This window comes from Falco naumanni, chromosome 1 (genome assembly GCF_017639655.2).
Source record: "Falco naumanni isolate bFalNau1 chromosome 1, bFalNau1.pat, whole genome shotgun sequence".
In the NCBI taxonomy this organism is placed as follows: Eukaryota; Metazoa; Chordata; class Aves; order Falconiformes; family Falconidae; genus Falco; species Falco naumanni.
Window position 1 is genome coordinate 79904088 of NC_054054.1, and position 24390 is coordinate 79928477.

Genomic DNA, 24390 nt, shown 5'->3' on the forward strand with positions numbered 1-24390 from the left:
TTATTAGCATGATTCTGCTACTGTAATTCTTCTACAGTGTTTTTAACAAAGTGTTATTCCGTACCATAGAAGACTTTAACTTGCCTGAGAGTTTTCTGTCAGGTAACACTAATGTTTTTGAATGTTTCTGAAACATAAATCCAGGGACACTAGACATAGCGTAACATGTTAAGTGAGGGATAATTTATTTTCAAATTATTATTTAAATAGCTAAAACAAAATTGCCACTATTACTTCACTGTTTCAGTTTGTTTTCATTTACACTGGGAGTATGGAAACTAGTTATTGAGGTCACATGTTTAGCCCTCCATGCGAATGAATTTGTTGTATAGAATGAGTTTGGCATGTAACTGGGGGTGGAATATGTCAATGTGTATGGTTTTATTTTACTATTAAAAACCTAGATGACCTGTGAAGTCACTAAATTTTTGTTGTTTTTTTTTGTGTGGTTTTGTTTTTTTTTTTTAAAAAGATGAGTTTCCAATACCTTCATTATGAAAGTCTATAGGGTGACTTAAAAAAACTTACTATATCTTTTTCAAGGTAAAAAACCCAAACAGTCTTCATTTAGGAGCTAACATCTAACAGCTTTGTATGAAGTTGGAAAAATGCTCCTCTGTTTTAATGAATTTCATGAATGTTAATTAGCCAAATTATGTTCAGACAAGGTCTTGCCTCTTAAGTAATGTTTTCCTACTATTTCTCATTCTTTGAGACTGTTATGGAGATATTGTGATGTCACAGTAATCTCCACGACAACACAGACATCATTAAGATGATAAGATGAAGCATAAGCAAGGCTGTCTTTATTCAAACCATTTATTAAAATACTTTTTTTTTGTCTAAAAGAAAAGGAATAATAAAAAAAAAATAGGTTAGGAAAAAAGCTTGCATCTTTGAATGTTTTCCCAGATGAGAACTTCTAATTTAAAAATCAAACAGGGATTTTTTTATTTTTCCAAATAAAAATCTCTTCTGCCAGCTGTTCTGATGAGGTACCTGCCTTCTGGCTTTCTATACTAGAGATGCTGCAAAGTTGAACTGCTGCAACAAGCTAAATTTTGTTGTTGCCACCACTATGTTCCAGTTTTGTTTATATATTTGTGTATATAGTTTATAAATACAGATCTTGATTTTCCAGGAAATTTTCATAAACACATGTCTCTTGTTTGTTATATACAAAGAAAGAATCACAAAGTACCCTAAGTGGTATTCTAGTCTGAAAATTATTCAGGATCACCTGTTGTTCTAAAAGCCCTGAGCCTCTACCTCGATTTGCAGTAAATTTGCAAAACAATTCATTTTTCTTTATAGCACTTTTTCAGATTGGGTTTTTAATAATTTTTCAACTTAACTTCAGTTTTAAGGTAACATTATAAAAAGCTGAAGTGAAAAGCAACACACTTGAAACTTTACTGATTTTTTTTTTTACGTAAACTAGTCAAACTTGCTACTGTAATAAGTCTTCTAACTAGATAAAATTTCAAAATTAATCACATTTTTCAAAACAGTAGTCTGTACTAAAAGAAAAACCTGTGTGAAGTTCACAAGGCATATGTTTCAAGGGTTGACCGAAGGGACTTTCTCTGGAAGCAAACCTCCAGAATCTGGCTAATTTCAAATTATTCACTGTCAGTTTTCAGGAATTTCTTTTGAAGTGCTTTCACTAGTCAGCTATAAATTACCAGATTAATGCAACCTCTGATCTTCGTTGTATTTGCATAAGAAATAAAGAAAAATCCCTATGAGTATTATGTTGATAAAGTACCATAGTCTGTCATCTGTAAGGATGCTAACTAAATGTGTTCAAAATACTGATGAAGTTTGCTAAAGCTTTCAGCTGGAGTTCAAATTAGCTTGCACACATTTTTAGCCAGAATTATTTAAAGCATTAATACACTATTAAGGTGTTTATCCTATAATTTTGGTGTCCTTCACATGGACTGGTTAGTCATCTGGCATTCTCTGTCTGACTTGCTGGGCTCTTCCTGCCTTTACACCCTCTTGCTCCAGCACCAGTGTCATTGCCCTTGACCCCATGATTCTTCTTCCTCCACAGCAGTGGGTAGTTTGCATCCTAGGTCCAGCAAGGAGCTGCAGTGGTGTTTGAGGACTGGTTTTCTTTTTTCTCTTGTGAAACACCCCTGCTCCAAAGTCTTATTAAGTGGCATGTACTTAGCTCTGATGTTGCAAGTAAGTCCCTTCCCTGACATATGAGCTGTTGTATCTGAGACTGTGAACATCTAAGCTATCGTATAACACTGGATAAGTCTAATCATCCTTATCCATGGTATGTAGTGAGCTCATGTCTCCAGGATTTGCAAACAGTGACAGGTCCGCAAATGCCTCTTCAACTCATATTCCAGTTGCCAGCATCTCAATTTTCCTTTCAACTGAAAACCATTTCTGTGAAGCAGCTCTTTGCTCTAACTCGAAAAAAAAAAATAAATTACTGGAAACGTAATAACATTGTGAGAATTACATGAGTTAAAAGAAAAAAAAAAAAGAAAAATAAAAATGTGAATCTACTGATTATTTTGATATGCAGATGACTGCCATTTTTTAATTAAGAAGTAATATTTAACACCAGTCAAAACCAACTTGGGCTTCACTTGCATATTTGCCTACTGTTTCTAAAAGACAGGCACTAATTTCAATCAGAATCAGAGAAGTCAGCCTATATTATATAGAAGATCAAATTATCTGATGAAGAGCCTCTGTCTTTTAGTTGACAAATCCTTGTTTTCATGGTTTCCATTGTGCAGCTTTAAGCGTGGGGAAACCTGCTGCTGCCTTCCCTCCTTGCATTATGCCCAGCAGAAGGCTGTTCCCGATAGAGCTGCTCTGCATGCATGAAGGGCTCTGTCTTTTTTTTTCTGAGGGGTCAGAAAATGGCCATGCCAAATTTAGTCTTCGTCAGAACACTTAAGCCTTCCCCTAGGGATGGCTTGTGCATGTATACACACTTCTAAATTGTAACTTCCTTTTTATTTCATCCCTGGCAAGGGTGAGTTGGTGGGAGGAACAGTCTGGGTTTCACAGCACGTTCACTGAAAGCCAGCTATAAACCTAGCTTGGTTAGAATAAGCCGTTAAGAGGGACTGATGTTTTTCATTCTAATCTGGATGTAGCAAAAGGAAATGTGATGTGTTTTAATAGAAAAAGAGATGGGAGGAGGAACTTGACTGAATCCTTCACTCTGTATCCCAAATAGAGTGAAGGATTTGAAGAATCTCTATTCCCAGATAGAATATAGTCCCCATTTTTTTTCCCCATTTAGACATCTACTAAATACTGCTCAATAATATTTAATTCAGGAATTCAGCATGACTGGTTTGCTTTAGAACTACATCTAAGCATTTTGGCATTGTTGCAAGTTAAGTGTTGATTGCTGCATCAAGATTTGACTTCAGGGTTTGTTGGAGACCAGACATTCTGCACATGTTTGCTTCTGTATCGTCAGAGAATAATTGACGCAGTGATGGAAAGCAGCTGCTGGTCGTGGCTGAGGTCACGGCGCTGGTATGAGGAACCAGCACCAGGCAGCACGTGCAGGCGGGACCTGTGGCAAATGATCATGCAGAGGAACGGTGGCTCCTCTGAGCTCCGAGTTTGAGAAGCTGGAGGGTAGAGGGAAGGTGAAAAACACAGCAGAGAGCACTTGAACGTCAATAGTGACGGCAGTAACAGTGTTTGCAGGGTGGGTGCTACCTAACAGCAGGTGAAGGCTCTGTCTTACACAACTCCAAATTCTAAATGTGCTTAATGCAATCCCTCTGTTTTTCATTTTGGAAGTTTTTGGTGATCCTCCTAAAGATAGATGTCAGCTGAAGCAATGTCTTTTTCACAAAATGAGTTGGGAAGTATTTGGTTTATTTAGCTTAAGATCTTGTTTTTATCATGAGTATGTTAAAAACTCGAGAAACTGAACTCAGCTGTGCATAGCCTTATGCTTGAAGATTATTCAAGTACAGTCTCAAAGAGAAAAGGACTGGTTTCATGGAAGGTGGAAGAGGGAAAATATTTACTTTGATGTCCACGTGTATTTGAAAGTCCTGCACTGGCAAATATTGCACAGCATTGATCTTACACCCATTGTACATCCCATTTGAAAATTTCAGGACAAAGAAAGTTTTTGAATATCTGATTTCTAGAGTTTTAGCATAAATTGTTGCAATACTCATGCATTGTGTTTCTATTTCTAATATGTTGTAGATTTTTTTTTAAGCAAGATTTATATTGAATTTATTTTTTTCCATAAATATACCACAGAAAATTCTAAGAACTTGAGAAACAAGAAAATCTTTTACTTGTATTTTTCCTTGCATTAGAACATGTCTAAATGGAATATGCTTTTTGACTTAGAGGAAATGCCAATTAAATACTTTATTCTAAACTAGCAGCTTTGTTCCAAATATTGCATTTACAAATACATAAAACTATAACAGTATTTTGCACTTAATGTGTTGAAGAATGCGCACTATATAGATGGTCACACTTTGTGGAGCTTTCCTTGTGAGACTTAGATGTAGTTTTACTAAGAGTTGCAATACATAGGGGGATTAATTATTACTTTAAGCTAATGCAAGGTGGTGAATATCAAAAGAAATAAATGTTTAGACACATTATGGGGGAAAACCTAAATTTTTATATGTCCTTTTCAAAATAGTTGTTACTGGTGAAATTGGGTTTTCTGTGAGTGATCCTTGATCTTTAAAGAGGGAGGAAGAATAGGGCTTCTCAGTGAAAAACTTTTTCTTGGTGTTTGTCGTCAGTGGAGTTTTATTCAGATTCTGCATCGTTTTTGATGAATGCGTTTACATTCCAGTGCTGAGAAATAATTTTCCATTTGGGAGCTGGGCTGACGTGAAAACAGGAATGTGGAGGCCCAGGGCGAGGGGACAGGGCTGAGTGCTGATAGGGAAATGTTCCCTCTTCAGTAGCTGCCGCCTTGCCTGCGAGCTTTGAAAAGAGCGTCTGTGTGTGCATGTACCAGTATGTCTGGGGACCTGGGGCAATGGATGGGTCACGTCTGGAGAAAGCTGCGTTGCTCTCCAGTGTCACGATGATAATAGAAAGGATAGAAGGAGTCACCCTCAATACCTGGAAGTTTTTGGCTGTCTCTGTGTGTAAGCGCTTATAAAATTTAATGTGTTGCTTGTAGCTCTAGGTGTTTCATTTAATTGAGATACTTTGTTGTTTTGTTTTATTAGTACATGTAATAAACTTGAAGGGGAATAAATGCAGTCAGTGGTCTTAAATTATTCTCCTTTTGCTGTTTGTTAGCTGCTGACATATTTGCACTGATTGTAGTTTTATAATTGTAAAGGTGTTTTTAATGAAAACTGAAAGTGAAGTGCAATCTTTGGAAACATGAAACCCTTAGCTTTCCCTTAAAACTTGTCTGCTATTAATTAGTGTGTTGTAAACTGTAATACATCTGTTCTTTAACCAACTGTGTATGTTTTGAGTATAATGAGTTCCAAGATACGTATATAGTAAGGTACGCTTACAGAGAAGGGCACTGTCATCGACAGTCAGTGTAAACTCCATTTTAGAATGCATTAGAATGGAAATGAAGTTATAAGTTACTTATATGAATTAAAATACCTGTTTTTAATACAGTGAGCAAAAGGGTTTATTTAGTACTAACAAATTTATTTGGAAATAATGCTTTTGAATAGTCAAGTGGGAAATTGGACTTTTTGTCAGTTGCTTCAGGGAATTAGTATAGTTAGGGAGCAGTTGCTTGGGCACAGTATCTAGCCTTCTAAGATATAATTATTTTTTTAATCAGCCACTTTCAAATTTGCTACTGTATAAAGTAGATTCCTGCAAATAAAATTGTTTTATATATCTTTAAGGTATTTTTTTAAGGTTGTTTTACATTCATATCATGCACTCAGTAGCTTTATGGGGAATAAAAGTAACTGTGATAGAAAAGGACTCCAGAAGTGAAATTGCCTCTAGGACAGGTACTAAGGAGAACATCTGTGAAGTTTAATACTCAAGAAACCTCAAGTCAGAGCTTATGTGGTAGCAGGGAGAAAAAGTGTTGGAAAAGCTGCTGCAAAACAAGGATCTTTGGGGAATTTAGGTGAGGCAGCAATATTCTAACCAGACAGCCTTCTGGCTATCCAAATTACTGATATAACCTCTACATCCCTTCTCAGGTGATTTGCTGGATGTTGTATGGTTCTCTCAGGTATATCACTGACTTAATAGTTGCAAATGAGATATTTTTAGAAGTTGAAATGAATAAGGCTTAGGTAGGAAGAGATTTTATCTTTATGTATTAAGACAACTCTAATTAATGTTATTAAGGAAGGATATGGTACAACCAAATGTGAAGTGTCTATTAGGTACAATTCTCTACCACATTTTAAAAATAAAAGTGTGATTTAACTGTAACCTCCATAGTGAAGTCATATATCCATAGGCTTATTTCACACTACAGTAGGGGGAGGAATACATTTGTCAAAGCCCTATCCATTGAAACCCGCTAATAAAGGCTCTCTATGTTTTATTTTAGCTAGCCACTGCTCATGTAGACTGTGTATGTTGTGATAAATCTGCGCAGTCAAACTGACTTTCTCTGGGAAGTGTGGCATCAACATTTGGAAAGAACAGTGTCTAGCAAAAGTTACTGAAACAAAGCTGGTTATTACAGAGTATGTCAGCCCTTCACTGAAACTTCGTCTGCTGCTCCTGTTTCTGTGTGTTACCTGGCATCCCTCAAGCTAGCTTGGGTGCCAGCTTGTGGTCCCTTGTATGAAGTTCCCCTCTCTATGTATGGTGATTTATATTATTATATGTAACATATAAAGTATTTTATAAAAAGCTGTGCAGCTTGGGCTTTTTGGTTGGCTCAGTAAACAGACTGTATTATGTGTTGGGTATTTGCTTCTTTTTACTGCTTATTAATGTTTTAAATAACTTTAAAATCTTAACTTTAAATTGTTTGTTTGGTGGCTTTCCTGTACCTCGTGGCTGGTTACTGCAGCTAGGGATTTCAGCTAGAGAAGGGTGTCACTGAAGTCCTCCTTTGTTGGTCCTTGCTTTTTGCTCTTGTGGGAAGCTCTGACAAATAAATTAATTTTGGTAGAACTGACTTTGATATCAGTCTTCTGAACTGAAACAGTGGGATTGGTGATGCCCAAAGACCCCTGTTGTTCCTCAGTTGCATGTCAACAGCTGTTTGTGTGACTGTGTGTAGGTATCGCAGTGTGGTTCTGCAACAGGTAGTATGCAAAACTGTGATGGATGTTCTACTAAAGTCAGAGTTGGACACTTCTGAAATGTCCAGATATAGTGGACAGTCACAAGAGACATTCCTAATTTTCCCTGGTTACCTGAATTCCTCACTGATGATGAATTTCCAGCAGTAGATTGGAAGTCAGGAGGTTTAGCTGGTGTGGCGTATCTGAGAACTGCAACACTTGAAGGGTCATTTAACTTTCTGCCTTGATTTACTTGTCTGGCCTACAATACTTCACAAAGATTATGGAGTTTGTTTGCAGCCTGAAAAGCCTCGTGATCTTTGGTTAAAGATAATATGTATGTGTGATGCACTGTCTGCTTTGATAAATTTTGTGCTGTCATAGGAATCTGAGCAGTACAGTGATGACATGGTTATTTGCTGCAAGAATCAGTGTGGTACTGGGAACAGAAATTAAGAATATTCTTTATAGTAGCTCAATGCATGCCTGCTGTCTTAATATGTTGACTACTGTTCCCTTGTGCTGAAGGGTAAAATCCAAACAAGTTATTCAAGAGCTCAAAAGCACATCCAAAACAAGCTGCTGCTTTTTACTGAGTTTGCTAAAGCTTGAAACTTTTGGCTGTCAAAAGTGATTAGCAATGGACAGAAGTTTAAAGCTGATACTTACAGACAGCAATAGAGGAAGAAGAAATGGTGGACTGGAAAAGTGTATGTGCATTTTCTATTGAAATTGGTGTTTGCTGTGAGGCTAGAAAGTGACCTGGCAAAAAATACAGCAATAGTGTGTTCCAGACCAAAACCAATGGTTACAAAAAGGGGGACAAGTATCTGCAAGAGAAAAGGGAGTATTTCTGTGTTTGTTTTCAGTTAGAATATCAAATAAGGTGACTTCCTAATCACCATTTTTACACTTTTGTTTTTCAGTCATTGAGGTGATTTACTTTTTCCTTTCTCATCCCTTCCTTTCCTTTTTTTTAAGGAAAAACTGTGTATATGGATCAGGTTAATGACCAAGAAAATAAGTTTGTCACTTCTGTGACAGTCTAGTGAATCAAGATAATGGCTTCATTTTCTGGTCTCTTAAAGAGTAGTTGAAATGGTATAAAATTCAAGATGGCATTGTAAAGCAAAGCACCCTGTGTTTTGTTGCTGGACTATAGGAGGAAGCATGTGTTTGCCCCTAGGAAAATAACATTTTGTTGAGAGACTTCTTTATTGAATGTTTCTTTTCAAGGGGCTTAGTATTCTGGAAAATTTTTTCTATTGTAGAAGTCCCATGTACCATTAAATGCGATTATTATTTTGATGAATAAGCACAGCTGGCACTTCTTTTCAATATCTGACTGCCTTCTTTTTGAGCTATAAACGTGCTGTTGTCAAGAGATTAGCCTTTGTGGTAGCAAGTTAAATTGTTCATTTCTACTAATCAGTAGGCGGGGTAGCAGAATAGATATAAACTGGCTAGCTACACTCTTCCAAATGGTGTATGAAGTTCTTCAGTTTGCTTGTTATGAAATAAAGCTTTAAAAAGTTACTTTTCACAAACAAAGTCATAGCTTAAGTGTGTCACTATGGTTGTGTGTTAGAGGCTTGGGTAAAGTTCAGTTTTACTGATTTACAATTATATTGAGTCTGGTTTGCTTTTCATAAACTTACGTGACAGCTGTTGCCCTGTGAGCTTCAGATAGGAAGGATTTCCATGCCTGTTGCACAGTGCCAGTTGAAGAAAGGGAATGGCTAAATGGTTCCTTGGCTCTTGGCAGATTTTAGGGCACACGTGTTACAGCAAGCTGCAAGAGGGGTCCTGAAGGTCCAGCCGTTTTGACTTCTATCCTGCCTTCCTCTCTGCAACGGGAAAGATCTGGTGTTGACCTGGCAGGCTTAAATACAAACTACCTGGCAGGGGAAGCACACACCCCAGAAACTAACTTTAGCTGGTTGTCTTTTCTTCTGATGGTGTATGATTAAGGATCTAAAAATAAAGGTTTTGTATTTCACTGAATTATGTACTGGTTCTCTGCATTCCACCTTTACTGCTGCATTTTGAGCATTCTTTGCAGTTAAGCCTCCAGAGACACACAGACTCATTTAATACTGTCAGAGCACTTCAGAAACTGAAATTAAAATAGTTTTCTATTTTATCCTACAGGAAGCAAAATAGTATTATGCTTAATTATTGCACTAAGGTGAGAATGTGTCAGGAAAAGCAGAACAACCTTTTGTCCTCATCTTCAATTTGGGAATACCCTCACTTTCAGCATACTTATTTTGTTAATTTATTTTAAGTAAAAAAGAGCTAATTGAAGTTGATCAGGCTTTTCATTCTTTCCTTAGTATGCTAGTTAGCTTTCTCTATAGAAATGCAGATAGCTTAGGTAACTTAATGCTGTAATGCCAGAAGATACTAGATCAAACTCTGTAATGTAGTTCAGAATCACCCATGCATCTTCTGTAGACACCACTTGATTGACACTTGTTTTAGTGTTGATAGAATTACTTAGCAAATACTCTTGGCAAACTATATAAATACAAAATACACAGCTGGTGGTGTCCTTGGGTATTAGTTACTTGTCAAAGGACATATGCATGAAAACTTGTTTCATACAGAGGTAAGTACATTTTTTTTAATTCTGTGCTTTACAATATCTGGAGAAGATGCAAATATGCTTATGGATTGTGTTGTAAGTCTGACTTCTGATTGAACTATTTTTGTTCTTCAGTTTTGGCAAGCGTTCTGCAGGAAGCTTCAGGCGTGGCTGTGAATGCATTGTTTTAGAGCCATCTGAAATGATTGTGGTAAGAATATTTTCATTCAGTTTGTTTCAGATTTTACAGGCCAGCTTTGGTAACACTTCAACTTCCAGTAAAACTTGAAGAGTTTTCTGTTTTGCACATGATCTTTTTATAAATCTAAGATGTCATACATAATTTTCTTGGCATTCTTTGCACACATACTTGCATTGTTTGAGTGATAAAGGTATCTTTTTATTGTTGTTACATTTACTCTTGCAGATTTCTTGTAAAACTGAAGTTTTCTTCTGGTAGCAGAACAGCAGAACAGTTTGTGGGGTTTTTGTGTATGGCTTTTGGGTTTTTTAAGCTGTTTTATTATTATAGGTAGGCAAAGATGCTTTAAAGGATTAATCTTATTTTAGCTAAAGTAATAAATAGTTGATTGAATGAAATATTTCTTCTCAGCTGTCTGAAGTTTTAAGAAGCAGTTTGAACATTTTAAAATTCTACCAACTTTTCTGGGTGAAGGTTATTTATTAGGAGTATCTGCTGTGGTCCAGTGGCAGAAAAGCATTGTCTCTGAGGGTTCACAGGCTCGAAAGTTTTGTAGTTGCCCACCTGAACAAAGGCATAACCAATGGGCTAAATGTTTTTCTCTGTCATTGAGAAGTGATCGATTACTAATACTGGCAAGACGGTTATCTAAGCCATATGTAGATGATAGTTCAGACACTGGCTGTGATGCTGAACATTCTTTTCCTAAAGTTTCTGTAAAATTTGTGGAAGCTCAGGAAATTGTGGTATAGCTTTAGGCTTGTAGAGAGATTAGGTTACTCTGTTAAAGTTGGTTGTTAAAAAAAGTAGCTTTTTAGTTTATCTTCATGCAAATGCAGGCATGCTTTCGTGGGTTTTAAGCTCTTTGTGATTTCGCTATAAGCAGATAAAGATGATTGTATAATGGGATCTTTTTCTATCATTTGATTATGTATCTCCCTCTTCCAATTCTAATTAAGAAAATTGTCTTATGGAGCTATGGAGACACAGAAAGCATACGTGAGAATGCCAGTTGCTTTTTTGCTATCCCTAAATAAAGCTCTCTGTAACTTTACTTTGTAAAGGAGCAGCTCCTCAGCAGCAGCCCTTTATGCCTCCCCACTGGCCCCTTGACTTGTCTGACCAGTTTGTGTTACTCTCACCACTAGGATACAATTTAGTTGGGGATGTCTGTCTCATGCATTCCTCAGTAAGTTACAAAGAAGAGATTTAAGGATGGGCATGGGGAAAGGAGATGACTAAACAAGAATCCACAAGAAATCTTGTCATCTTTTAGACTGATGGGTAATGTTGGGCTTGGGCAGGTACTCCCGCATGTGTCATATTAGTCCAAAAAAACCCCCCAGACCAACAACTAGAGTTTTGGGAAAGCTGAAATGAAACATTTGACTTCAATCCAGCCTTTCAAAGGAATAGTTGTACCTTGAATAGAAAGAATCCCATCCCCAGAGTTTGTCGGGCATGGTAACTTTCAGTCTCTGGGCTGGATGGAGTCGCTTTGTGGGGAGAAGGGGGAGAGGTGTCAGGTGTGAGTGGAACTGTGTCAGATGTGAAACAGATGCTCAGTGGTGGGGGGGTATGCTCTTCCTGTGCTCATCCCCTTGTATTAGTACACTGAAAGGTGTATTTAGTGACTTGAGCTGACTAATACGTGATACTTCTGACAGACACACTGCAAATTCTGAGTAATCTTTTGTCTAAATCTCTTCTATGTGCTGAAAAATATGGAGGAACCTCGCAAGGTGTTTTGTAAGCTCCTACCTACATCTTCAGAAATACTGTTTATCCCTGGGGGGTGGAAGTGAATAGGAGTTAACTGAGACCCTATAGATAGGCAGTGCTGACAGTTGTGGTTTTTCCCCCTCTCCCCGCCCCCCCCCCCCCCATTTCCCTGTTAGTTTTGAGTAAGGTTTCTATTAGTTGGGTCAACACAGAAGAGATGTTGATTTTCAGCCAAATTACTGTAAAAAGATTGTTCCTTTTCAGGAAAACCGGAATTCCTAGTTCAAATATTTTCATTGCAGTATACTGTTGTGTGTAATTTAGGACTATTACTTTGAAAAGTCTGAAACTGAGATGGCTGATATATATTAGGATATACCTAATAGGTATTTTTTATTCTCCCTCTTGCTGTTTTGAAGGGATTTGTTTTTATGTAAGCTCAGTCTATTAGAAATCCTTCTTTTATGTCTTCAAATTATTTGCAGTAAACAATAAAACCAGTACTGCCTATAAAGGAACAAAGCCTTTGCCATAGGTTGGTTAGGGAAGATACCAAGTGACAGAGGTCAGTAGGAAAACTACCAAATTCTTTCTTATACCAGTTTTCTTTTTGTAACATATTGAGTAGTGAAATGTTTGTATTTGTGCAAGAGTAAGAAGTGGGAGAGGAAGGGAGAAGATTTTTCTTCTGTCAGTTTTGAAAACTGGCCGTATTCACTGATACTGTTCATAGCAGTGGTTTTTTTTTTGGGTTGTTTTTTTTTTTTTTTTTTAAGTAGTGGTTTCACTATTAGTGCTTAAAATGCAGGAAATTGAAAGCTAACTGCCATTGTTTGAGAACAGGATTTGTTGTTTTTCTAACAAGAAACATTTTTATTTCTTGTGGGAAATGACACTCTCTTGCATCTATTGTAGGTTGATTACATGGATGAAAATGAGGAGTATTTTCAACGTCAAGCTTCTCATAGGCAATCTCGAAGAAGATTTAGGAAAATTAACCAAAAAGGGGAGCGACAAACAATTATTGATACTGTTGACCCTTATCCTGTGGGGAAGCCACCTCTACCTAGAGGCTACCATACGGTAAGCTGTCTGTATTTATGGTTCACAGAAACATAAACAGGAAAATTACTGAAAATAAGCCAATCAAAATGGCTAAACTTGCTGGCATCTTTAAACAAGTGTGCTTTGGTAGGGAAGTTTCCCCTTAAAATACTGTGAATTTGACTCCATCAGTATGTGAACGTGTGTGCAGCTTGCATCTTAGTTTAGGGTTGAAAGCACATTTCTTATGACCATGAATGTCCAATCATTATTTGGACTTATTATACATATATTTGAAATTGTGAAAGAAATTATGTTCTCGTTTCCTTTTGATATTGTTACCGTACAAATAGTTTAGTGTACAGTGTTAAAAGTTCAGTTGTGAAACACCCATTCACATATATGGTAACAGTGGTTGCCCAAGAAGGACTGTGCTGCATTGCAGTAGGCCAGATTCTTGGATTAAATCTGTCATTTCATTTTGGTATCCAGAATTTAAATGTCAGATTAACCTTTACTGGTCTCTGCCTCAAGAGCCCTTTATTCTGGGGTTTCAGTGAGCTACGTAGTCTGCCCATCGTCAGGGAGATCATTTAGTCATTTTACTTGATTTCTGTTTTCTTCGTTGGGGTAATCTTGTATGTGGAAAGCTTCCAGGCTTTCTCTTGAGATGAAAATAAAAAATATTTTATATGGCTTTTGAATTGGGAAAAACTCTATTAGATTAATGTGTTTGTTTGGTATTGATTTCAACTGTAAGCAAAATACTGGAAAAGCTGTTTGTCTTTGGCTCTCATTTATTTAAGACCTCAAATCTACTAGAACCGTAAAGGCATTCACATAAATAACTTTGTGCATATCTAATCTCATTGAGTTCGTTGGGCTAAATTTTGCACAGTATAAGCTACATGCATATAAATTTGCAGGATTAGAGCTTTAGTGTTTTTAAAATACTGTCTTTGATCCAATGCAGGGTTGTTTGGTTTTTTGTTTTTTTTTCCCGTTTTTCCTTTTTTATCCTTATTCCTTGCCTTGTTTGCCAGTTCCCTGTATATTCAATGTGCATCTGTAAGTGTGTAGATGTTTGATTACATCTGTTAATTATACAGGCTTTTCCTCATGAGTTGAATAATTACATTTTATGCCAACAATTTGTTTTTGTTTATACAACAGCTTTTAATGGTTTAATTTTCAGTGCAGTTTTAATTGCCTCTAAATTTAATACGTATTGAGCCAGTTCACTTGGTTTGAAGATGAAACGTTTTACTAGTCTGTTTTTGGAAAAATACGTGTGTAGTATTGGACTTCGTGGGAACTACAGGAAAAATTGCTTTTGTTCGTAGTATTTAGATGTGTATGTTGTGCTTAGCAAACAGTTCTAGTGTGATTGTTATCTAACTCTAGAAGGGCAATATTTAGATTACACACAGTGCCATTTGCATTTGTAGGTCCTTGCCTGTTGTATAAATTTCACTTTAGGTATGCCTAATGAATTTTCTTAAGCTTAACTGGTACTAAGAGCAAAAGCCCATTGTGTGCCATTCTGTTGTGCGAGTTCATAATGATTTTGTGTATGTGTTGGGAAATTCATTGCAAGCGAGATTGCATATTGAGTTGGAAGAGATTGCCAAATAAACTGTAAAATTTGCAATAATTACAGTCAAATGTTGCTGTAAAAAGTATAATATGAGGCATATGACTGACTCCCCCCCCCCCCCCCCCCCCCGCCCCCCCCCCTTACCCAAAGCAAATGAGTCAGTCTTAAATGAGTTTTACGATGTAGTCAAGACTCTTCATGCTGGCCCATTCCCTCCTATTTTACAGTATTTGGTGATCTTGTATACATTGTTCTCTCATTTACTTCTGCTAGCAGTATTATTTCTATCGCTTTAACCATACATGTTAAAGGCTGCATTGTCTTTTCTCCTTTCCTATTTTATGTCCCTTGACCTCATTTTTTTAGTCTTAATTTCTTGAAAAACTTACTGAAGAAAGCAGAGATTTTTGAAACACGGGAATTCAAAACATAACACATATCTCATGGGCTTGTTGCCCGTCTATTCTTTAGTCAGCATCTGTCAGGGTCTCATCTTTGGTTCGTCTTAGTTTTGGATAAATAAAGCAGCATGAAAAAAATGCAGATGTTCAGATATTGCAGTAAATAATGTGTTAAATTCAAGTTGAAAAGGATTAATATGATGCATTTGTTTTCAGTCCTTGTGGGTATATTCTGGTTTAGGTTTTCAGGTACATGAGTTTCAAATTAATAAAGCTGCTTTGATAGCCCCTCAAAATCTTCACAAAATATGTAATTTTCTTAGGTTTTGGTTTACCCTAAATCTGTAGTTACTATGTAGAATGATTTTTTTTTTTCTTTTTGGTCTTGGGTATATTATTAATGCTTTATTTGCAGTAGTCTCCGAATGCTTTTCTTCAGAAAGTTCAAAGTATTTTCTGAAGGAGTTCTACATCTTTCTGAAAACGTATGCAAAATGTAGAGCTTTAAATGAAGTTGCTAGGCCATGCTTTCCAAGAATTAAAAATTAAATGCAGTACTCTCAGTTGTGGCATGGCTTTATGCAATAGAGTCAGCTTGTAGGAGACGGTGGGCCCTCATTAACATAAATTTAACATTATCTTCATAGTGGTGGAATGTACTATGGCATGTCTGATAATGTTCATCTTTTCCTTTCCTCCTATATGGCATTCATTTCATTTTGGCTCACAGGAATGCACTAAACCTCAGGTATTGTAACTTACTGTGTATGGTCCCCTAACAATTTACTTGTGGGTATGCAGTGTGATATCATAATTCTGATGCAATGTTATGACTAAAATTGCTTCCTAGCCTTTGCTTTGATACTTGAGCAGTCTCACTATGATATAAAAATATTAATATCAGCGTGGAATCTGGTGACAGTATGTCTCTTGCCCAGCTTGACTGACCTTTCTTCCTTGCTTTGACATCCTGTGATTTTATACAAAATGGAGCAGAGTAAGCTAAAGGTATATATAAAATATTTACTATTTGACAAGACACTACTGGGGTATCTCTTCCATAATCTTAATCTTTTATTTTGATTTAAAAAATAGGCCTGTCACTGTTGAGTACCTGTATGTCAGTAGAACAGGGGAATGGAGTGGGACAAGATGAGCACCAAAGAAGTAACAAAAAGTTTTTGTTAGCTGGAAACTTGCAAGGATGCTTCTTGCTTGTCTTCCATTCTGATGATGTGTACTGATTCGGTATAAAGAAGCAGGATTTTGTAGGTTCCTATCAAAGTATGTGTAAATGGCCATTATTTGAAACACAGGTTTGCCAAGCTGGGGAGAAGAGTGTTCCCAAGTAGTCGAGTATCTTGGAATGGTACCAAACCAAACAAAACAATAGAAGCTTTATCTGACATCGGATCTCAAATGCAGTCGTAGTAATCCATAGATCTCAGTGGCATCTTTTAAACTTAACTTGTATTTGTAATTGCATTTGTCCATGCCAAAGTGGGAAAATACTAAGCATCTACCAAATACAGTGTTTGATAAGAATGTGTCTTGTCAAACTGTTAAATGTCTCCACTGTTACACTTGAGAAATCTTTTTATGATAGAGCTGCAAACAAATAAAAACCTGTTCTTTTTAGCTTTCAAAATTCTTTCTTTACTCAAGCATTACTTTGGTTAATTCTTCTGATATTTTGTCAGGAAATGCATTTATTTTGAATAAAGTTCCTTCTGTGTCACATTATTCAATTAATTTTTTAAGACTTAGAGGGTTCAAATTTCATTGGGGTTCCAGTATTGTAGACAAGTGACTTCTGTGCTGAAATGCTCACTTTCTTCGGTATGTGTGGTGCCTCTAGGAACACAGTTTCCTACCTTCAGACCAGTGCTCACCAGTTCTTCAGTGGAATGATCCTGAGTAACCTATGCTTACTGAAATATTACATCCAAGAGTGATAACATGCTTCTCAAGTTATGATAGGAATTTGAAATACTTTGCAGTATTTTGATAACTCACCCTAATGCTTGAAGGGCTGTTTGAAGTGGAATCTAATGTTGAATCTTGTAGATGCTACTTTTTGAATAAGTGTTGCTGATTTCTAGGGTGAGGAAAAGAGAAACTTCTTAATGTCTAGAAATAAAATAAATGTGTGTTATCAGGCTGATAAAATGGCATCTTTTTTGCCACCAAATGGTGGTAGTTTAGTAAAATGGATCTGTTCTTTTTCAGGGAAGAAGAAAAATCCTAAGTTTAGGGTGAGCTGTTCTTACTTGAATCTGGAAAACCTTGTTCAGATTTTTTGGATAGAATATTTTTGCTTTTGCTTCTAATGAGCCAGAAACTGTCTTTAACTAGTTTAGTGTTAACATCACTTTACTTAATAGTAGAAATTGGATTTTAACTTCTGGGTGTGGATATTATTTCTGTGTGTATCTGTACTTAAGGCTACTTAATGTTCTCAGTGAAAGGCCCTTGTTTTGAGTGACTTGACTGAAAGAGGACGGACTCTTTCTCCTGAGAATTTATGTGGATTTTCTTTGGCTTTAGGCTGATTTTTCTTCTTCTTTTAACTTTAAAATAGAGTAGTTAGCTACGGAGTAAATTTAAAAAGTGTAGACTTGCTTGTAATATCATACTGCCGATAAACTTTGTGGGTGCTTCTGTGCACCTGTGAAGAATTGGTCATGCCCAGTCTTGAGTGTGGCTGAGCATGTTATTATGTATATCATGCGTGACGTGTTTAGTGTAAATGAACAGAAGTTTGTAAAAGAAAAATAACTGCCCAAAATAAGATGCTGTTTGTAAGTAGCATAGAGGTTGCAAGTAGTAATTTGCAGCTCCTTGGTTTGTGATAGTCTCCTGTGCTTTAGACTTGGTATGTAAACTGAGATGTGGGCTTTTACTTGTTGTACCCGTAGCCTTTGCTTTGCTAAAGGCAAAATATCAGCGCTTACTGAGGAATATTTAGAGAGGTGCAGGCAGGCCTGTAGATAAAATGCTGAGGCACCTGTGATTAGCCCTGAGCAGCAAGTGTGGTGTGTGGCTTTTTACTCTGTGAGAATCTGTCCAGATTTGAATTAGTTAACAGGCTTATGAAAATTGCTACTAGTGCATCTTCAGCTGGGCTTTTTAAAACCAGCTGCTAAAATCCCTGCAAAAGGTCTCTCTGCCTTTCTTATCCCATTGAGCTTGAGATTCACATGAGGTGACAATCCGTTTATCCGGTGTCAGAAAGAAAAGAGCAGTGGGCACGGAGCCATCAATAAAGCCGGCTTCTTCCCCAAGTTACAAGCATGTAACAATTTTATCCTCACACGCTGTGCTGTGGAGAGCCAGTCATCATCAGGCCAATGGGTTAAGGGCAGGCAAGTATTGTCCTGGATTTTGTTTGAAGGAGGTGACTGAAAATTTGAATGAGAAGAGGACTGGAAATGAAACCATGTCTAATGCGTCTGTGTCAAGTCTCATCTGCAGCCATGACTCCCTGAAAAAAATAAGTATGAGGGTTTTTTCTAGCTTTTTTAGTATTTTTTTTTTAAGTATTAGAATGTGCTTACTTGTTCAGTAGCAAATTGCAGAAACCTTGCTGCTTGCCCTTATCTTCTCTTATAACTAGTAGTGCAAAGCATTGGCAAAGTAGCCTTTTTTTCCTGATAACATTTGCATTCGTGCTGTCTGCTGAAAGTCTAAAATTCCTGGATTGACAATTTATGTTCAGATTGTTCTGTTTTATGAAACAAATTTGCCTTTTCCTTTGCCTGCAAAATTACATTTTAAAAATCAACTAAGCTGTTGTATGTCGTATTTCTACATTTAGGAAGGACTTTTTTAAAAATACGAATTTTTGAATTTTTTGTGCCTGAATTTGATGCAGAAGCCAGGTTGTTTTCCTTTATTCAGTCTGTGTGGCTACTGAAGTGATGTGGAAGTTTACAAGGTGACAAGCGGTGTTTGCTTGTGGTTAGTATAATAGATGAGAATTAAAAAAAAAATAATCTCTTCTAGGACTTTGTTACAGATGTCCAGTATAATTTGGAATGAAACTTAATGTTAAAAACCAGCATAATACAATTGGTTCTCTGCATGTATATTTATGTTTATGTTGTACAATACATATTGCTGGATGTCTTTCAATGGACCACTACAAATGATCATGAAATACCTCACATGCTTGTTGCTTAACGATTTGGCCTTTACAATATTGTGATATACCTTGATATAATGTATTCCTGTTAGTGCATTGTTTTCTACGTAGTAAATTGATGTCAATATTGTAGTGTACTTAGTCATCTTCATTACATATAGAATGTCAGTGATTTTAATTAGAATCAGGGGAAACAGTTGTCAGATACCCCCTCTACAAGCAATTAATTTAAAGGAATACTGTCAAATCTTTCAAGCCTGTAAATAGCTGCAGCTTTTAATGTTCCTGATGATTTTTAGGATTATCTAGCACTTCCATTCTAATACAAGTTCACTTAATAAAACAAAAAACAAACCATAGAATCAGTTGAGTATTCATGTTTAAAAAAAATAAAATCACATTTAAAAAAATTAGGAAAATTATTTGATAGGGCAGCAAACAAGGAGATGTGGACACACTGAAAGCCTGACTTATATAAAGGTATAAAAGATATGGAGAGGTTGTGGGGGAAAAGCAGTTTTTAAACATCCTTGACCTTGGAAGTGTTACACAAATCTATTTACAAAGGAAAAAAGGCACAAGAAAACCTACTGGAGGTCCTAGTCAGCTACATTTGGTCATCAAAAATGTTTGGGGAAGCAGGATGTTTGAGGGTTTTGGCTTCAGAGGCTTGTATGAGTTATGGCAGCTGAGCCTATTTAAAAAGATTAATTTTTGAATGTGATGTTAACTTAGTTCTCCCCCAGACAGAAGAAAAAATGTGAAGAGCAAGGAGAAAGGAAGCTGAGATGGTTCTGTTATGTGGTGTATGAAAATGAAAGCCAAAAGGTCACCTCACTTAATGACTCCAATTTTTATTTATGTTCTTGGTTATGAAAGAAATTAGTTTAAGTAATATAAGCAGAGATATGGTAATTCAAAACATGATTGTACACATCTACATTTACAGTGTGTTGCCAATGGGATGTAGCATTGTAACTAAGGGTGCATTAATCACACGTTTGCACACATAATATGCGTTTGCTCAAACAAATTTGTCTCTAGTGATAACAAATTCAGTATGAAATAATTTGTTCAATATTTCTAGTATTTATATTTAAAATAAAATAGACTGTATTGCTTGTTTTATTAATAAAAGAAAGGGGCTAATTCTTAATATTGTCAAGTGCAAGCATCCTTTTACCAGGAAGGGTATTTAGTTATTTTGTTCATTTACAAAACTCGGTATGCAGTTTCAAAAGCAACTGTTTTTATTATTCCATGGAAGTGATAATCTGCTCATGACTTGGAGTGAGATTGATGTGTACATCATAGTAGGAAGTAATACAAAATGCTAAACAGATACATGGTTTGTACATGTAATATTTGAACACATGCAATAATACTAATTTCTGAAGCGTGTGACTGTTATATATGCAGGTGTATTTTGAAATGAGACACTGCAAAAGTTGTGGGGTAATCTTACCTGAAAAATGAAATAATGATTTGGCCAGTTCCTGTTAACCATTTTTTGTGTAGAAGTTGGCTGTTTCTTGATGGGAGAATCCACTGGTAATGTTATATTGACAATATGTAATTCCCGTCCCTGTGTTCTGTGTTTTGTGGCAAAACACAACCTTTTTTTTGCCACGTGGCTGTGTTGTGAGGGACTATTATATTTAAAGTTATGTATTATTGCTAATATATGAGCAATGCTATCATTTTATTTTCTGTGGCACCCGAAGCAGAACAAAATTGTTAGTTCATCATCCTTTTAGTAATGTCTACTGGCAAGCTAATGCAAAATTAATGACATGCAGTGTGTTATTTACTCAGCTTGCAGCTTCTGTCAGAGGGTGTCTATTTTTATATATTACATCACCCCTGCTGTAGAACTCATATGTCCATTGGGATTTACTGTTCTTCTATTCCCTTTGGAAGGGCTCACATTGGTGTCATAACTGGATTTGTAATTGTGGTTGGATTTGGAAATTCAAAGAGAAACATTGAAGCTATGCAGTATTTTCTGCAACTGAAGTGTCAGTAATATTCCTGAGTTTCTTTTTTTTAGATACCTTATTGTCACTATGTCCTGTCTACAGCTTGCAGAGTTGCCAATACTTTATGACCACACATAGATGAAACTCTGGTTAATAATAGCATTGATTTTCCAGAGTATTGTGAGTTTTTTGCTGTTACTGACTTGTGATGTGCTCTTTTATATTATGTAAAAGATTGCTTTCCTGAGCTGTAGGGTATAAAACTAAATGTCATCAAAGCAGAAAGTTGTTCATGCAGCTGAAAAATGAATTTTTCATAACTCTTTTCTTAACTGATCGCTGTATAATGTAACTAAATACAAATATTGAATTTCCACCACTTAAACTTGATTGGAGCTGAGGAAGATTGAACAACGAGACACATACACGTGTTCTTAAATATTTCTTAAATAGGATATCCTCATTAGCATAAGAGGATGATGTTTATTTAGAAACAATGTTTGCATATAAAGTGCATATAGGGAAATGTGATTTGCCTATGCATTTATTTGTAGAATACCAATACAGCTCCTTTTAACACTGGTATCTCTATACAGGTGAGCATCAGGAATGATAGTTCTAATGTGGGCGTTTGTCCACTAAAGTATGGAAAGAAGCTGTCGGTTCATTTTTTCGCAAGCATCTGAGCCACTGTTATATGAGCTGTGCTTGACATAGTGACTTGAAGATAATGCGATTAGTATTTGGTGTCAGTCTTCCCACAAAAGATTCTGTTTCTGAGTACTTTTAGTAGTGCTTTTGTATTTGATTTGAATAATTTAAAATTACCATTTTGATGACTGAATTTCAAGGCTTTAAAAAATTAATAGAAGTAGTAGTTTAAATATCCTGAGCAACTAAGGAAGTGTGTATAGAATGGAGGTAGGGGAAAGACAGAATATTCTGAGTTCCAGGAAGGCCAGCAGCGTCCTGGCTGGTGTCTGAAACGGTGTGGCCAGCGGGGCAAGGGCAGTGACCGTCCCCCTGCGCTCGGCACTGGTGAGGCCGCACCTCAGGTACCGAGTTCAGGTTTGGGCCCCTTGCTGCAAGAGGGACAGGGAGGTGCTGGAGCGTGTCCAGGGACGGGCAGCGAGGCTGGTGGGGGGTCTGGAGCACAAGTCTTGTCAGGGGCGGCTGAGGGAACTGGGGTGTTTAGTCTTGAGCAAAGGAGGCTGAGGGGAGACCTCACCGTGCTCTTCAGCCGCCTGAATAGAGGTTGTCGTGAGGTGGGTGTCAGTGTCTTCTCCCAGATAACAAGTGTCCTCCAAGGACAAGAGGAAACAGCCTCGGGTTGTGCCAGGGGAGGTTTAGATTAGAGATTAGGAATATTTTCTTCACTGAAAGGTTTTTTTTTTTGTTAAGCATTGGAACAGGCTGCCCAGGGTTGGCTGCCCAGTGGTTGAGCCACTGCCCCTGGAGGTATTTAAAAAGATGCACAATGTGCTGTTTCAAGGGCATGGTTTAGTGGTGGACTTGGCAGTGTTAGGTTAACAGTTGGAGTTGATGATTTTAAAGGTCCTTTTCAACATAAATGATTCTATGTTTCTAAGTGCAGAAAGTGAGTTATTCTTTCACTTTTTGTTTTGGATTTGCAAACACATCTTTCTTCTTGGGCAGCTGGCATATGTCAGTTTCTCACTGGTCTTGCAGTTACCAGTTGTGAAAGGGGGGAAAAAAAAAAAGGCAAGACTGTTTTTCCATATTTTGAGATATTGATGTTATAGTCATGTCTGAAGGCTCCACCAAAGACTGGAACCTATTCCATCCAACACATTTAAACATGAACCTTTCGTGACGAGTTTTGGTGCATGAGTATCAAATGAGTTTGAGATGAGGAAGGAGGAAATTAAAGGCAATACAAGAATTTAGTAATAAAACAAGAATGGTAACCTGCAACTCCTGGCTTCTAGTCTGGTCATGATATTAAACAGTAATCTGTGAAAGTAAATTAGAACTACATTGTGCATATCTCATTTAACATAGCTTGGATTTTCACATGTTTGAAGCTTTGTGCTACTTGTAACTCTTGCTGTGTGGAAGTAATGCTTTAATTTCTATTTGTGAATTTTTTCAAGATACTTTTAAACAAAAAGTGCCAAAGTCTCTAAAACTAAACACTTCAGAGTCAGATATTGAAAATGTGCTGAAGGAAGGAGTAAAGGAGTTGACCAAGGTCTCAGGATAGAACTTTGAGGTTGTGTCTGTCATAGTAGTTTAGTGATGGTGGGTTCTTGGACTAAAAGAGAGGGATGTGCTTTGGCTTCTCTAAAAGCTGTGTGTGTTTAAAGTGAAGAAGGTACAGCTTTTGCAACTGTGTTTGCACATGCAACCTAATTCTGTTTCTAAGCTTTTAGTTGAGACTTGGCAGCCCAATTTGCAGATACCAGGCTTCTCTCAAAGTGCTGTCACAGCTGCTAATGGAGATGCAGCAATGTCCATCATAGTTACCAGGTAGTCTTAGTTTTAATAATTTAGCAAGGATTTGTCTTGGCCAAAGGTGCTGGTTAGGAAAAAAGGTGGAATAATTTATTTAAAAACTACTAAGTCTGAGATAAAATCTTCTAATGTGTGAACCCATTTTACTTCATTGGGTAGATGTGTGTATTACCGCACCCTGGCTAGTCCTGCTCAGTGTAGATGCTGTTGTCTGTGTTTGTGTATTCCAGTAGGTGACGGTTCAGTTCAGGGGGGCTAACAAGTCCTGAGTAAAGTAAGGTAGTTACCTTGGATTTTCCACAAGGTTTATGTGTAAATTCTTTCCCTGTCCTTCACTGCCCTGTTAACATGAAATGAAGTTATTCTTAAGTATGAGGCTGAGCACCCGTGAGTCCTTTTTAAATTCCTGGTTTTTACACATCTCTGATGGAAACTTTTTTTTTTTTGTATAATGAAAAAACTATTATCGTTTTATGTAAGGTCGAGTCAAAGTGTTGGCATTTTGTTGTATGAATAATAGGTATAGGGAGCTGGGCTCTAGTTTTGAGTGGTTAGCCTTAATTATCTTTGAGTTTTCAGATAGCAAGATTTTGACATGCACCTTGAACAGCTGACAGGTGTTACGGGTACTGTTGATGTGCTTTCACTCTTACATTATTTGTATATATGTTTCTGTGTATGCATGTGGTAAAACACAAACTATTTTACCTTTTCTTCTTTTCACTGAATTATATTTTCTGTATTACTCTTGACTGTTGTAATTTGGTGAGTATAAAGGCCAGCAGCTAACTGGTTTTAAAGTCTGCAAATGATCCACGGTGCACAAAAGATCATCTTAATAGTAAGCATGCTGACAGCTTTTCCAACAGTAATCTTGGAATACAAAAAATGAAGAATCAAATTATTAGGGAGACTCAATCTGGTAGGTGCACTTCTACCTAATTTTATTTAACACATCTATATCTGTTCTTGTAATTGTAAGAGGAAAATGTGGTGTTAAATTTGCAAAGTGGGGCATA

At 36.8% G+C, this 24390-nt stretch overlaps 1 protein-coding gene across 7 annotated transcripts in view; it reads left to right on the plus strand.

Moving 5' to 3' along the window:
- RAPGEF2 (Rap guanine nucleotide exchange factor 2) overlaps nucleotides 1-24390 on the plus strand; it is a 194891-nt gene that overhangs the window by 92028 nt on the left and 78473 nt on the right. For 4 of the 7 annotated variants that reach the window (XM_040601264.1, XM_040601236.1, XM_040601215.1 and 1 more), the window contains exons 5-7: nucleotides 9943-10018; nucleotides 12647-12814; nucleotides 15504-15521. In XM_040601264.1, the coding sequence (XP_040457198.1) occupies nucleotides 9943-10018; nucleotides 12647-12814; nucleotides 15504-15521 (262 nt within the window). The remainder of the gene's footprint in view (nucleotides 1-9942; nucleotides 10019-12646; nucleotides 12815-15503; nucleotides 15522-24390) is intronic. The other 3 variants (XM_040601225.1, XM_040601274.1, XM_040601257.1) reach the window with 1 other exon arrangement.